General features: G+C 36.8%; 2 protein-coding genes and 1 long non-coding RNA gene across 3 annotated transcripts; 2 read left to right on the top strand and 1 right to left on the bottom strand.

Annotated features, from left to right (window-relative positions):
• The first annotated feature begins 5,975 nt into the window (after positions 1-5,975).
• Positions 5,976-7,698, top strand: LOC133710748 (ethylene-responsive transcription factor ERF062). Its single transcript, XM_062136885.1, has one exon. It carries the CDS (start codon positions 6,209-6,211, stop codon positions 7,415-7,417), a length of 1,209 nt encoding a protein of 402 aa, XP_061992869.1. The 5' UTR covers positions 5,976-6,208; the 3' UTR covers positions 7,418-7,698.
• A 2,190-nt stretch (positions 7,699-9,888) lies between these two features.
• Positions 9,889-11,743, top strand: LOC133710311 (uncharacterized). The gene is made up of 3 exons (XM_062136356.1): positions 9,889-10,166; positions 10,365-10,587; positions 11,309-11,743. The coding sequence occupies exons 1-3, from the start codon at positions 10,156-10,158 to the stop codon at positions 11,537-11,539; spliced, it is 465 nt and encodes a 154-aa protein (XP_061992340.1). The 5' UTR covers positions 9,889-10,155; the 3' UTR covers positions 11,540-11,743.
• Positions 10,509-15,653, bottom strand: LOC133710312 (uncharacterized). Its single transcript, XR_009846597.1, has 4 exons — positions 15,196-15,653; positions 14,661-14,849; positions 11,893-12,349; positions 10,509-10,645 (listed from the first exon to the last, which is right to left on the bottom strand). It is a non-coding gene; the product is annotated as an uncharacterized LOC133710312 (long non-coding RNA).
• Positions 15,654-16,059: the final 406 nt, after the last annotated feature.

Here is a 16,059-nt window from a genome sequence, read left to right as displayed (position 1 = left end):
TTAATTATGCGTGTATCTACATTTGTCTAGCCCCTCAGGTTAGTCTTATCAAACAATTGATGATTTTGAACTATACTCTAATTTATTATTATTTTTTTTTTTGGTACCTACAAATTTCTCAAAGTTGCAGACTACGTTTGAAAATGGTTTATTACCAATCTATAAGAGATGAGAAACTCTAGTACGCTAGGTGCAATATTGGAACTCGAGACAACAAGGGAGTAAAGCATGCGTCTTACCCCTCCTACTTGTATGAGGACAAATTTTACAATTTTGATTCAGTTGGATGAATCTAATTATTACCTTGGAAGCATATTTCTCGTCTAATAATAGAGGTTATTCCACTTAATGAACATATTATTTTTCCTTTATTTATAGGTAAAGGAAAATTGATTTATTGCATAATGATGTTTAATTCATTTTTTTTTTAGAGTAATAGTCAACCATTTTATTAATAATAAACATAAGAGAAAATACAACTTATAGATGTAGAAACTACATCAAAATATAAAATAGCAAGAGAAATACTAGATGCAACAAAGCATCGGAAATAAAACCTAGCAAGGATACAAAGGGATGCAATTAAGCATTTGATGAGGCACCAGACAGAGTCCGGGCTATGTAAAACGGTACCAATAGTATGGTCGACCATACTTCCACGCAAAGATATACGTCGAATAGAGGGTAACTTTCTATCAAGGTAACCGCCGGTAGTGTGACTGACCTTGCCTACCCCACGCAAAATAATGCGCTGAATAGAGAGCAATCTTCTTCCTAAGTAACCAAATAAGCAATTAAAAAAAAAAAAAAGCAATTCCAACATGCAAATAAATTTAGGGCCCAAAAAAGGTCTCCTGGATCCCAAATGCGAACCGTAACAGCTTCGGGCTCATTCACCAGCTGCCAAGCCCCAAAAAGAAAGACCCATCCCAAAGCCCTACTTGAGCAAGAGGCCCAGGCCAGCCAGAGTCTACTTTGGGCACCCACAGCCTCTCTGGGCACCAACCTTGAACGCGGCTCTGACACCTGCTCCACCGCCCGACGTTGGAGAAAGCACAACCCGGTCCCACCAACGCGACTCCACCTCCTCCGCCAGATGTAGCACAGGTCCAGTCCACAGATTCATGATTGACTTGCCAAATAGAAAAAATAAAAAAACCAGAATTGCAAGGAATGATAGTTAGGGTAATTTGTAAAAAAGAATTGAATTAAAGTAATAGAATAATAGAGGAGGTGTGTGAATACCACAACCCTATATATATATATATATATTGTGGATGATGTAGATTAACTATTTAACTGTTATGGAAATGCCCTATACTCCGATGTCCAATTCGTGCTGCTGATCTTTTCGACATGTTCTTTTCCTCCACCTAACCAATGTCCTTGATTCCTACCCTCATTTTTTTTTTCTCTACGACGCAACATTTTGTCTACTCTAGCTAGCCATAATAGATAAACTAATTAAATGATATTATGATAATGATAACCCTAATGACATATCAGCTTTGCAAATTATAAACGATAAAGTGCAGTCCATCGTGCTTTTATATTTTCTTAATAAATTGAGTTTGCTTACTCTTTTGTTGGTGGTAGTCATGATGATGTTACTCATGATCGACCAGATGATGAGCAATTGTAGAACTTGGTTTTGGCATAAAAAATTTGAAAAGTAGAACATAATTTTCACCAACAGAGGCCGGTTACAGGATAAGATATTTTAGTACATCTTCTTACGGGTTTTGCTGGCTGCGTACGTATTAATTTTATGCATAATATTGTAGTAAACATTATTGTATTCATTCATGTATACATCTATTATCAACTATATAATTCTTGATGAGTAAAATTACTTTTCTAATTACTGGAATACCTTTACTATTAACTGGCCGGGGATGGTTAGGCTTGTAATATTTCTTTCTCTTGATTAAAATGTTAGGTTACTTCAGAAAATCAGTGTTGATTAACTTGATTCATGTAACTTTAGTATGAATTGCCGAAGTTCTTATTCAGTTCATGGTTGGAACGTACATATAGCTATAGTGATAAAATATTCTCACAATATCGTTTGGAAACTCTAATTATCTTTATTAATTTTGAGAATTTTTTGATTTGATCTTCGGAATGTCTACCTAAAAACTCAGTTACATTTGATAATGACTTGATCAATGAAATAGACAAAAGTTGAAACCTTCATTCTTCATATTCTTTAATTTATTGGAGGATCAAGAAGCCCTAAGGAATTAAGATAGTTAGGTATCGATTGAGAAATTTGAATGATAAAGCTTGTTTTGATATCATGTCATTACAGCTCACAAATGGTTGCTACATATAAAAGAATGAGCTAATAATGTATATCAAATTAGAAAATACGTTGAATAATATTGATGCATGTATTACGCACACTATACTCAAGTTCTAATGTATGGCAGTTGCAAGATAGATTCACCTCTTCCTAGACAATAAGCTGTTTTGTAATGAGTTAGAAAAGTTGAAAAGAGTACCAAGTGACCTAAATCAAAAGAGGGGAATCATCTGAACAGAAATTATTCTTATTCCACTTGGATATTGCAGTAGTTTTCATCTTTTATATTCTAGCTTTTTTATTTTTGTATCATCTTACCTAACTTTATATATACATGCATGTCGATGCTGGAATTATTAGGTTATCTGGTGTTTTTCTGTGTGCTGTTACAACAGGATTAATAGCAAGGGAACGTACAATGAAAGGGTTGTCGTGGAGGGATGAACTTGCTTGATGAAAAGGTTGATCGAAACCCTAACAAAGTAGTTGACGAGTAGAATAAAGTAAAAGGGAAGTTATCTATATAATAGTCAAAATTCTTAGAGTAGTTGAACAGAAATCATGAACCTGTTCATACTTGTTTTGTTAAGATGGATCAGCAGCTTATGCTCAATCAATTAATTAACTAAACTAATTAAATAATTAAGTAATGCTCATCCATAATGGCATGATATACATATATACTTGATAATATAAGACTTTGAGGCCAGGGTAGTTGTTAGTGAAGGTTTTAAACTGTTGATGAGGGACAAACTTCTGTGTCTCCTTCCTAATATTACTTAAATGCACGCAAGCACACACACCAGACCAGACCAGACCACATTTTGGATTACTCAGCAACATTTAATTAATATTAATTAGAAGTGACTAGATCTGTTGTTTATGCAATGTACCCCAGTTGTATATATTCCTAGTAATTTTATCATAGCAAGGTTTGTAGCTAGCTACCTTGATCATGCGAAAACTAATTCTTTGAGTTGGCAATGCTATTAGCACATGCTCGGGTAGCTACCTCTGAAACCATAATAGACAATGATACTACAAAGACCTAGAAGTGTTGGGAAACAGACTAGTGTATGTTCACTACTAATTTTGATCCAATGCTAACTTAGCACCTAGGTTAAATAGAGTTTAAGCAAGTCAATGAACCCATTGGTTGTAAGGTTGTCCCTAATAAATTAATTAAGTTTCGGTATACACGTACATACTCATCATACATATAATATTTAAGATGGTGTGCAATGAAATGCCTCCAAAAAAAAGTTAAGAGAAGATTGAGGCGCATATATATGTTCATGCTCGATCACTTTCATAACTCTCCCTTCACCCTTGTAGTTCATGACTCCGAACCTTTTGATTCCAACGTGTACCTGAGAGTAATCCCCATACTTTATGGGGGCTGTTACTATAAGAATAATGAGCAAGACTTGTCATAAGAATAAAATGAACGATCAGGCTAGATAGGTGCACTTAATCCCATGCATGACTTGTCATTCATATATTTTATGGAACGGGTAAAATATTCGATGAAATGCACTTATTAATGTTAAGTCGAACGACTCTTTTTGTTACACTGAATAATGACAAATTCTTAACTTGGTAACTTTTGATGCGTCTTTTATCCAATGTGAGACTAATCCCTAATCTCACGCATGACATGAAAAGAACCATATATAACCAGCAAGAAGATGGCCAACCAGGCACAATCTCTATGTTCCTTTGTTAGGCTGCAAAGCCCTTATCTCCAAGGCTGTGAATCTGATATTAGAAGCTGTTATTAAGAAAATTAAGCAATGCCTGTCACTGTATGTTATTAACTTATTATACAAACTCAGTCCCCCCATGCATGCATGACTGTCATCCACTCGTTGATCAAGACCTCTAATTTAAACCACAATTAGCTGTAGAACAAGGCTGATGTGTGCATGTTTGGGATGAAGGCATTTCTTTTTCTTCATCATCTGTCCTGCTTCATTGTTTTGAGGCCCAAAACACAGGAAGAGAATAAAGATTATATATCATCAATTGAAAAAAAAAATTATCAGGAATTAAAATTTAACATATATATAGCCTTAGTCATAGGCATGTGCTTGTTTTGTAAGATAATATTGACAAAGAACTTGGCCTGAGAATCCCAAAAACTAAAGTGAAATTAAAGGGTTCTTTGAGATTCTTTCTTTTCTCACCAGTATTGTATTTTCCTACTTTGGAATAGTTCCCATCCACGTGGAGTTGACCCAGATAGGTAGCTTAGAATAGATGCAAACTATACCACACAAATGGGAATTATAATCGATCATTTCACTTCATGATCTAATCAGGCTTAGGTTGGACTGTGTTTGAGGTGGAGATAGAGGAAGAAGCAGTGGCAAACTGGCAATGTGCTTTTGCCTTCTCCTCTAATTGCTTTTGCTTTAAAGTAATGAGGTGCTTAATTGAATTGAGTGTCTCCAAACCCTCCTCAAAAGACACATTGGCTTGCTTGAGGCCCCAAGTAAAAGCCAAATAAGGTATACCTGTGTTGGTGTCCCTAGCAGCTTTGACAATTTGTTTAATCCAAATCCAGAAAAGAGAGTCATCACATTTCCTCATTCATACTCTGTCTTAATTAACTAATTAACATAATTATATGAATACATTAATCTATGCCTGTTCAACTCTAATGAAAAAAAAGAAAAGAAACTATAATGATTATATATGTAGATGATAATATTGATAAGGAAGGCTCTAGACTGGTACCAACACTAGTACTGGCTTTCCACCAATCCCTGCAATTGAATTAGGACCAATCATAATCACCTAATCAGTTGGCATGATTTGATTATTTAGACTATTTTTTTAAAGAACTATTAGCACATATAAACTTCTAAAACTGCTTATTTGCAATTCTTAAAGTAAGATCTTAATTAAAGAAATTTTATAGCTTAATTCCCAGCCAAACTAAACAGACTAGCCTGCTACAAGTTGAGCATTGACAAGATCGTGCATTATTATTCTCAACTTAACTAGTACTTGTATAAGAAATAGGTATAGGATTTTACCTCAAAGATTTCGGTGTAATTAAGAAGTGACCATAAATATATATATTATAGTGTTGCGCACATCTTTCTGACTTGACATTAACTTTGACAACCCAATAAAATTCATAATTTGTATGAGTTACACTACCCTAACACTGATGTCACTTTGATCTCGTAAATTTTTCGGGATTAGGTATCAAACAAGTGTTTGGCTACTCGAAACAAAATGTTTGTGCTCAGAATAACAGTCCAATTTTCACGAGTCCTAGATGCAATTTTCGGCATCAACGAAGATCACAAATTGAAGTTTCTTCTATAGATTAAAAGGTCTAATCTTTATATTAAACTCAATCGCAAAGTAAAAAGACCTAGGGATTAAGGCATGTGGGTGTTGGAGAAAACCACATGATCAAAGACATAAAAAATGAACCACATCGATCGCAGGGCACTATATTACTGAAAGCAAGACTTTGAACATTTCATGGAGTCACCATCACTAGGGGAAGAAGATTCACAGCATGCATATACAGTTATACACTGATCATCATGTACCCTACATGTGGAAGGTGAGCCAGTAAGAGGCCCTAGCTGTCAGGCTCTGATTGGTTGCAATGGACATTCAGGAATATTGGGAAGCACGAATTTGTGTGGAAGAGGAAATGGAAGGTGGTGAGCTTATTCTTTTTGCCAAGCAGATCTGACTCGGACAATAACTTTGCTTTCTGGACATAAAGTAGGTTCTGTCTAATATTCTAATACCAGTCACATGAGGAGCTGAAGCTTTCATTGCTTTAGTGTTAATATATATACCGCATTGCGTTCATTTGCATTACAGTTTATATGTCATTCTCTGCTTGTTCAGTTTTGAGGCATAGTTTTCAGTATGGATGATAAGTTTCCCAAGATGGAAACCTTCATCCCAAAGCAGTTGCCATATTTTCCAGGAATGGCAAGTAGTACCGGATCGAATTTTCTCGGTGATCCGGCCAGTTGGGAAGTCGGTGGATTAAAATCATCACTGTCACCAGAGTCTAGCACTTCTTCTTCAGCAGATGAAGTTTCTGGTAACTCCACTTTGATAAACAAAACAAATCCATTTGTGCCTGTGAATTTCCTTGAAACATTTCCTGTGCTTAACAAAGCCCATGTTTCTGATCAACCACCTACTTCTCCAGCTTCCTTGTCATCAAAGCCATCAAATTTCCCAAATTTAACTCTACTTTTGCAGGAACCAACAACCCTTTTAGATCCATCATCAACCAAAAAGTGTGATGAGTCCATGTTCTCCTCTTTAAGCCCCTCATTTCCTATACCTCACCTTGAGCACTGTCAACCAGGCTTTGATCAATGGCTCAAAATCAGTCAAACTCTAGCAAACAATCCATCTAAAGGTTTCAATGATTACTGGCTAAGTGCGACGAAAACACAGCCGATGAGGTACAGTGGAAGATCAAGATTTCAGAATCAACAACAGAAGCAGCCATCAGCACCAATCCCATCGTCACAAGGAAAGCTATTTAGAGGAGTGAGGCAAAGGCATTGGGGAAAATGGGTGGCTGAGATTAGATTACCGAGAAACAGAACAAGGGTTTGGTTGGGGACTTTCGACACAGCTGAGGAGGCTGCAAGTGCTTATGACACTGCTGCCTATATGCTCCGAGGCGAATATGCTCATTTGAATTTTCCAGATTCAAAACATCAACTCAAGGCCAATGCTTTGAATGGGAGTACAAGCACTACAGCTGCCCTGCTTGAAGCCAAGTTACAACTAGCAATATCACAACAGGCAAATAAGAAGACGAATATTATGGAGTCATCGTCTTCATCATCACCTCCATCACCAAAAAAGAAGAAGCACTCATCAGCTGATGATCGTCATCAGAAGAACTCAAATTCCATCATCAATAGTAATTTGATCAGCCAAAACCAAATTACAAGAAAAGAGTGGCAGCTTGGATCTGATCAGGTGATATTTGAAAGCAAGAAAAGCCAGGATGTAATATCATCATCAGATATGGATGCTGTTCAGCTAAGTAGAATGCCATCTTTGGACATGGACATGATATGGGATGCTCTTCTGGTCTCTGATTAATCCATAACCATGTTGTGCTTATTTCTCAAAAGATGACTCATTTCTTTCTTCTACTTTCTTCGAGTTGGGTTTTGTTGCTCGATCAAAAGATTTTCCTTATGGAGGTATACATTTTTCTTTTTTGCTCACATATATATGAACCTATTAATTTAGTTTCTCAACTGCCTATTTTGCACTTTGAAGGTCTGCATAAGTTTTCAGTTTTGAAATTTAAATTAGAATGTACATATTTTGTTTCAATAATAACTGATACATCTTTTTGAATGTACGGCAAGAAATGTATTAAATGATGCGGCAATGCCAATGACTCAATAACAATAATGATCGAAATTTGATTCAATAACAATAATGATCGCAATTTGATATAGTGGCATAAGTTTCCTTTTGTTGATGAGAGATTTTGAGTTTGACTTTCGTGATCTAGTAGGAAAATGCTAATTTCATCCTGTTACAGTTTTTTTGGCCCATGGCACACAAGGGCAAACCAGACCTCTCCGCGATCATCAACTCGAAATGACCAAACCTGAATTGTATTACCAGGCCTAATATGATCCTCACACTTACTAACAACATCTTTCCAACCACTGTTTAAGACATAGGAATAGCCGCCGTTGTGCGAATTCCACTTCCTTAAATGTAAGTTTCTCTCTTCTGGACATGGTTGTATCACTCTCACTTCCAAACCATGTTCAAAAACCTTTTTTCGCTCCTGTTCATTGAGAACGTCCATGGTTAGTACTTGGTTCCTCGGCATATTCAGACGATCATGATGGCGGTTCACATCAGTATTTGTAATCTCCTTCTGTATTACTAGTTTGGCCTCGGAGCCATGCAGGGATTCGATCTTGTTTCTTAAATCCATAGGCAACTCTGGTGGTGAACCATCAAATGGTAAAGCTCGTGGCTTCTTCACCTTCTTCTTCGTCTCCATCAAGTTCATCAAATTGCCAGCTTTACCTGCATAGTTATAGACCGTATAGTAATATGCATGTTGATCTTCAATACTTTGGCTCTTCCTTTTGTTCCTTGTAGAAGAATGAGGAGAAGAAGCATCTTTGAGTTTATTGAAACATTTATCTTGATCTTCACTAATTTTGGAGCAGCATGCATAAGTTTTCATCTGCTGATCATTATTCCTTGCAGAAGAAGGATGAGAAGCTTCTTCATCTTCGTCATTGCAAGGGACCAGATCTTTTCTTATATCATTGCATGGCTTCGTAGAGCTAGCTTTCATCTTCTTGATCACTATTTTGCATCTGTCACGTCGATTTTCAGCCTTCTCCTTCGGATCAATATTAGTCGATTTTTTTTCTTCTCTTGTGGATTTTCTACAACTCAAATCATACAGAATCCAATTTCTCAAAATTTCAAGTGCTTCCTCTCGGTCTGTTGCAAATTCTTTAGCTTTTGCTAAAAGCTCATCAAAAGACTCGCTATACTCTCTCCTTTTCAAATCTTCAAGGCTGATCCCCATCGATCTTTAACTCTTTTGAATTAATGGTAAAAAAAACCCAGTACTACTCAACACCTGAGATGATCCAACAATGGCGCTTGAAATCGAGGTACTCGTCAAATTTTATGGGGAGTCACATTATGTTCTTTTATAAGAGATAAGAGTAATGGAGGAAACCCATAGGAAACCAAAGCCTTTTCCTCGTTGATCACGTAAAAGCAAACGATTGCTAAACCTACAATGATTTGGATTACTATAAGAACTTTTGGGCTTAACACTGCTTTCCAAAATTGATTTCATCTGCCTTTGTTAAATTGTTTCGTACAATTCAAAGCCCACCCTGCATACAGATTTATAAGTTGAGAAGTTTTATAATACATAAATGCACCGGTATATCAAGTAAATTTAGTTCAATATAAAGATAGACTAATAAATACATAAATAGAGTAGAGTCCCAAATTAACTAGTCTACCAATGCATGAAGTTATTTTACTCTGAATTGAACTAGTCTACTTGATGTATCGCTGCATTAATATACAATAGACGAACCATTATAAGTTTGGAACTAGAGTTGAGCAATTTATAAATTTTGCACTAGAGTTCTCATTGATTTATTCTTTTGCCCCAATTCATTCGAGAATGTCTACTGGTGATTCACCCACTTTCAAATATTTTTCCTGTGGCCATACTCCGTGGTCTTCTGATCGGACCGGCCACACCGCATCATCACCTCAACAACATCAACCGCTTTTCTTTCATTTCCGTATGGGAGAGGTGGAGTTTAGATTGTGGAGATATGTTGAGGTCCAAGTGAAACCCCCGTAATTTATCCCACCAAAAATAGTAGCCTTTGAACACGTCCACTCTTCAGTACGTAAGATTACCAATCAGGCAATGGCCATATTATTTTACGAGTCATTGCAAAACCTTCATTGGTCAACAAAGTCTTCTTTTCCAACGAAATTGCATATGAAAGTTCCCTCGGGTAACTTCCATGAAACAAGACTTTCGAAAGATTAACGCGGATGAAGTCAAGCAACGTATAGGAACCTACTAATCCTTTACATGGAAAGCTGAAAGAAAACCAATACCTAAAAGGACATATATCTCGGTCTACAAGTTAAGGAGGTCCTAGACTTGCTCGAAGACCTTGAATATTTTCACTTCCAATATTTGTTCATTCCCTCTGGTTTGCTTTTTCCTCCATAGAAGCTAATTCTTGAGGTTTCAAAGCATTGTCCGCTCTGTTCAGGCTTCTGCTGCATCTTTCAGGCACACACATAACATGGCAGATCGGTACGTACATTCACTTATTGCATTAAATTTCTTTCAATGAAATGATGACTTTAGGATGAATAATCCACTGTTTGATGAACAAGCTCTACAGGGGAGTTGCGTTCGAATTACGCACAATCCCCTAAGCACGATATCATCGCTATATAGACGAGATCCTATGATTGATCCATACTAAATTACTTCTCTCATGAAAGACAGAGAACTTGCAAGCCACTGGATATACCAAAGGGAGGGATTCATAAAAGCAGACTTCCCAACTCACTGCAGTTATGGACCAGTAAACCTTGAAGACCCTTTCAAATGGCAAGGTGTTGTTATGGGGCCTCCAGATTCTCCATATGAAGAAGGCGTCTTCTTTCTTTCTATCGAGCTACCTGACGACTATCCAACCAAGCCTCCCATCATCAAATTCCTAACCAAGGTACCTATTTACACATCTTTCTTGATATCATGGTAAAACATATGGAGCTCGATCGTTTCTAAAAGAAACAGAAAATTGACCCCAAAAAAAAAAAAAAAAATAGAATGAGAAAAGAGGAATTGAAAAACAAACATCACCAAATATCAATGAGACAGAATACATGCTTAGTCAAGTCGGTCAACAACAGATTAAATTTGATATGTAATTAAATATACTAATGTTCACATATTAATATTACTCTACTGTTATTTAAGCTTGAGCTGAAATGAAAACAAGATCCAGTTTAAAGTTGATCAGGTGCAACTCGTTAGTTGGTGTTCACCTTCTCTCAGTCCAACTCATCATAAACTAAAATTAAGTATTTACTCTCACTGGTGTATGCTATTTGGAAAATTAAAAAGAAAAATGAATAAAAAATAATAATAATAATAAAGTGGAATTAGCAGAACACTACTCACTAACTTTCAAAAACAGGTTGCATCAAAGGAAACCTTCATACTACATCTTTTCCTTTCTCATTTTCATAGGAGCATACAAACCTTTCTATCTCTAGCCACAATATGCTTCCAATAGTATTTTGTCATTCTGCATCGACTACGATACTTGCCCAACTTACATTCAAAAGCCTATTTTCAACTCCCATAATAGATTCTTGCAACCTCTATCCTTCTCTAACAACTAATTTTATGGATGCTATGCTGTCTACGTTGGTCTTATGCAGGTTTATCATCCAAACATCGATGAAGATGGCAATATTTACATTGACATTTTAGAAGAAGATCAATGGAACCCAGTCCAGACCATTGAGAGCCTATTGCTCTCCATATGCTCACTTCTTAATGATCCAAACCCAGTGGACCCTCTCAATCCAAGCAGCGATGTCTTCAAAACAAACAGACAGGAATTCAACAAAATGGCGAAAGAATGGACTAGGAAATATGCTAGTGAATGAACATTTGAGTGTCTTAATCCCAAAGCATGCATTGCAGGAAAATATGGAATGGTGGTTGGAATTTTGAATGGCTTCCCTTTCCTTTTAGTGACATCTATATCACAGACATGGTGCCTTAGAGCACGGCACTGGTCAAAACTTAGATTACAGCACCCATAAATGAATGTTTGTTACTTAAAAAATAGAAAGAAGAAAGGTTTATCATATGTTTCCTCTTAACTGATTCTGAACTCGAATAGAAGGTATGGGTCTTATTTGCTAGACTTCTAGATTCAAGCAACATACTAGACCAAAAGCAACATGAAATATATGACAAAAAGCATCCCATTCATGACATGTGTCAATAGAGTTACCTCGCTCCAAGGCTCTCCATATTAGAGTTTGAGCTTCCAATTCCTTCAGAATGGTGGCTGCTGACACAATAGGTGAAAGGGGGTGTGAAAGTGGACAGCTCTCTATCCTAATGTACAAGAAAAATAACCAGTAGGCAGGCTTCACAATGTAACTCATCACATCACGGGTCATAATTACAGTAACAAAATAACTCATCCAGACTTCACTATTCATTTATGTGTGTATTTGAAGGTTAGGAGGAAGGCTGTTACGTTAGAAACTAATACAAGCTTGTCTCGCTAGCTCACCTTGTATATGAGTGCAATGCGCCAGGTGTATGTAAGATATTTGAAGGTTAGATAGCCAATGAAGACCCAAATGCACAAAAAATGTAGGCTTTATAAATTCAAGTGAGGAAGCGATCTTGTTTTGCTTGATTCTTGTAATACATAGCAGCTTCATGCAACTTCAAATCACCTGCATAAAATAATAAGTTATGAAAAGAGTAGTCAAATCGCAATTCACGTAAACCACAGACACACACACACACACTCACTTTTATAAACCAACATTAGTAAAACTTAGGAATAAGCATCAAATAGTTCTATTGCTGAACCAACTCAATTTTGTAATAGTTCTATTGCTGAACCAACTCAATTTTGTAATAGTATGGCACAGATTGCTTTAACTTTTTTTGATGTGATCCCTAAAGCATACAAACAAAGCTCAAAGGGTAGTGTTAGATTACTTAGTTTCATTACCGGTTCTCATGGAGTTTCAATCTGAGTAATTTCAGGATAATGTCTCATTTGCAATCTAGCTTGAGATAATGCTACGTCCATCAAATGTACTATAACTGCTCTTTTCTTATTCAGTCTCATCTTTTCAGAAAAATGCACAGTGAACAGTCATCATGGATTATTAGATTGTATCAGCTTTAACTATAGTAGTTCAGCTCTTTCAATGGCTGGCTCAAAAACGCAGCAGGACAAAAAAACAAACTCATTGTTTTGTTTTTTGGTCAACAGCTTTTGTTGCCTAAGTCAACAATCCTTCCTTTCTAGTGTTCTTTATTCCCAGCACATACCTACAAAAGCCTTAATACAGATCTTTACATATGGATCTATATCTCTATTGTGGTTAGTTCTCTATTGTGGTTGTTGCCACTAGAATGACCTATATAATTCTTCACCTCAAGACAAAGTGACACATGAGGAAAATTAACAGTGCTCTATTAATAAGACACTAATGAAGACTACCCTGAGAACCACCAAACAAAAGCAGAGCTTAAGTAGGACAAAACTGTACTTAAAAAACTCACTGGGGGTAGAACAAAGCTGTGGCAAATCATAGGAAGTTCTAGAGTCAGTGTTGTTAATAGTTTACGCATTAAATTGTTCTATAAAATTGTAGAGCCTGACATTACTTGGTAAATCTCTTAAAGATATGGCAGTCTTATGGACTGTGTAGGTCGACTTCTTCAAGTGATTGTGCACCTACTATGACTTATACCGCAACCAACTTTGAGGTGGATACTTTCAATAAAGGAAAACAAAACAAAATGGCTTGCAAGTAATAACTAGTTTAGCTATATGGACACAAGAGTGCAGCCATACTGGCCTTAAGCCCTCAAGTATGATGTCTGTGACACTTAATCGTTTTGTTTCTTGGATTAATGAGTGAAATTCAAAAGGCCACAGTAGTTGCATGCTTCCCCATATATGCATTCGTAAATCAAAAGTTAAGAATTGAGGGTGTTGAAATCCTAGATCAAATAAAACACCTTCAACAGCCAGCATGCTAACTAAAGGGATGGTAAAATTCGCTTCTGCACATGAACTGAAGATGCAGAATTTTATAAATGCTCTTATAGAATGGTGACACTGCACAAACCCTTCTGCCATCATTGTTCTATATATCTAAGTTCCCCTCGTCAACGTGGGAATCAGAATAGGTGCAACTTGGGAATTAGCAAAGACCAGACAAGACTATTGGCAGATATGCCGGTTCTTATGCTCACAGTGAAACTAATTCTTTGTTATACGGTCTAGGCCTGTGTGATGCCTGTCATCAGGTCAACTTCTTGCTCAGGGCAACTAGACCACCTGGTCTATGTAATTGATAGACAAAGAGGGGCTGATATGCTGCATGTTCCACACATGCAATACTTGCCTCTACAGCTAGCTGGTTCCTTTGGTTGTCTGAGAAAGCAAAAGATCTGGGATTGATTTCTTTTCATCTCTTGCCTCTTTACTTCAGACAGAAACAAAGAAATATTTCCAGAATGTATGCTGTTAAAAGATCAACCTACATCTGGAACATATAGGTGTGAAGAATGAAGAAATGAACAGTGGCAGTTACCCTATTGTATTGTCCAAATAAAGTTGTTTTGGGGCGAATTTCCCTCCACTTTCGGAATTGAGGAGAATAGAGAAAACAAAGATTATGTATGCAAGTTAGTTTCTACTGTTAACACCAAGTCAAGTAATTTTCATAAACTTGGAAGAAAACAAAAATTGCAGAATATCATATACCAAGTCAAGCAAAGGGTAATACAAACTTAAAACATCTATGACAGTTAGTTAAGAACTTCATTTCCTTTTCCCCCAATTTTTTGGCAAACATACAAATGCACTGCATATAAAAATCTAAGATGTTGAGAAAAGCACAACAGTCCTCAATCAAGTGAAAGAAAAAGCCACAAAATTGATATAGAAACGTAGCAACTAAAACCAAAATTACATAAGATCAAAATTGAGAAGAAACAGTTTTGGACTAATACACTTACCAGACTTAACACCAAGAGTAGACAAGGGGCTTCCACACAAGCAGCACCATGCAATTCTTTAATATTGTAATCCAAATAATTGCATGGTAAATCTTAGGCCTATAGCATTCATGGCCTCCAGTGTAATATGGTACAACATGCTAGAAACCATAGTGCGGCTTGCCCCCACCACCCTCACAGATGCTTACTCTACACACATGACACAAAAGAAGAAAGGCCCCATAAACAAAACTGTTTGCAATCCCAGAAACAGAGACAGAATCTATAATGACATTAAAACACACCATACACCATAATGACAAGCCCAATTAAGAGAACGAAAATGACAAAACTAACAAACCTACACTACAATTTACAAACAGCACCCAAAGAAAACTGGCAACTGAAATGATCCTGAGAAGTGAAAACACATTGGGACGCATGGAAAAATTTGTACAAAAGTTAAAACCACCATTTTCTTTAACTGGGTTTTCAACAAACCCAGTAAATTGGCATAAAGATATGAACTTGTTGTAGAAAAAAGAAGAAAGGAAACCTCTTTGTGATTGTACTGGTCTACTGCAAACTGGGCGAGTCTGATAATCCAATCATCTTTCTGGGCACCATTGTAAATGCAAGTGCCACCACATAACAATAGTGAAACTGAATTTGGGTTTGCCGCAGAGAAGAAGAGGCGGAAGATCCATGGAGGAGTGGAAACGTTGATGAAGAACAAGTGAGGGGACCAAAGCATTGTGATTAAATGGCGCCCAATATCCCATTTTGGGTTTCAGAAGGTGGTGAGTATGATGGGCAGTGATGTGATTCGCTCCACCGAAGAGGTGACGACGCAGAGCCATAGACATTTTTGTGAACAGACTATGTTCTTGATCAACTCCTCGCGCGTTTCTAAGCGAGAGTAAGATTTCTATCGTGTTGGCAACAAGCGGCAACAAAAGGTTGGAACTTGGAATAGCTCAGTGTGGCTGTTAACCATAAGGTGTTTGACGTTGGTCCGAACTCGAGAAACCGGACAGAATGGTACATAGATTTTCAAAGTAATCAAATAGGTACGTGAACTTCTAAAATCACATCACTAAGTTGTTTCTCTCTATATTCCGTTATTCCTCTATTAAATGTAGGGGCAATTGCTACCATCTATATCACTACCATCTATCATGTTCGACGTGAGGGGAATATGGCTACTCATGCAATTGCGAATTATGTAGCCCGAATAAATGTTGGGTTAGAGGTTGGGCCTGATTGGCTCATGTCACTTATCGTTAATGATAAGACTTTAGCCGGGTTATTAGTTAGGGAGTTGAGTATTTCTTTGATTTTTTATCCTAGGGAGGTTGGAGAGTATACATTGTGTCAACCCCATGGTTGTAACGTTTCTATTTATGGAATAAATTTGTTC

The sequence above is a fragment of the Rosa rugosa genome, chromosome 5 (assembly GCF_958449725.1).
Source record: "Rosa rugosa chromosome 5, drRosRugo1.1, whole genome shotgun sequence".
Taxonomy (NCBI): Eukaryota; Viridiplantae; Streptophyta; class Magnoliopsida; order Rosales; family Rosaceae; genus Rosa; species Rosa rugosa.
The sequence above is the reverse complement of the archived record's forward strand: the minus strand, read 5'-3'. Positions and strand labels throughout refer to the sequence as shown.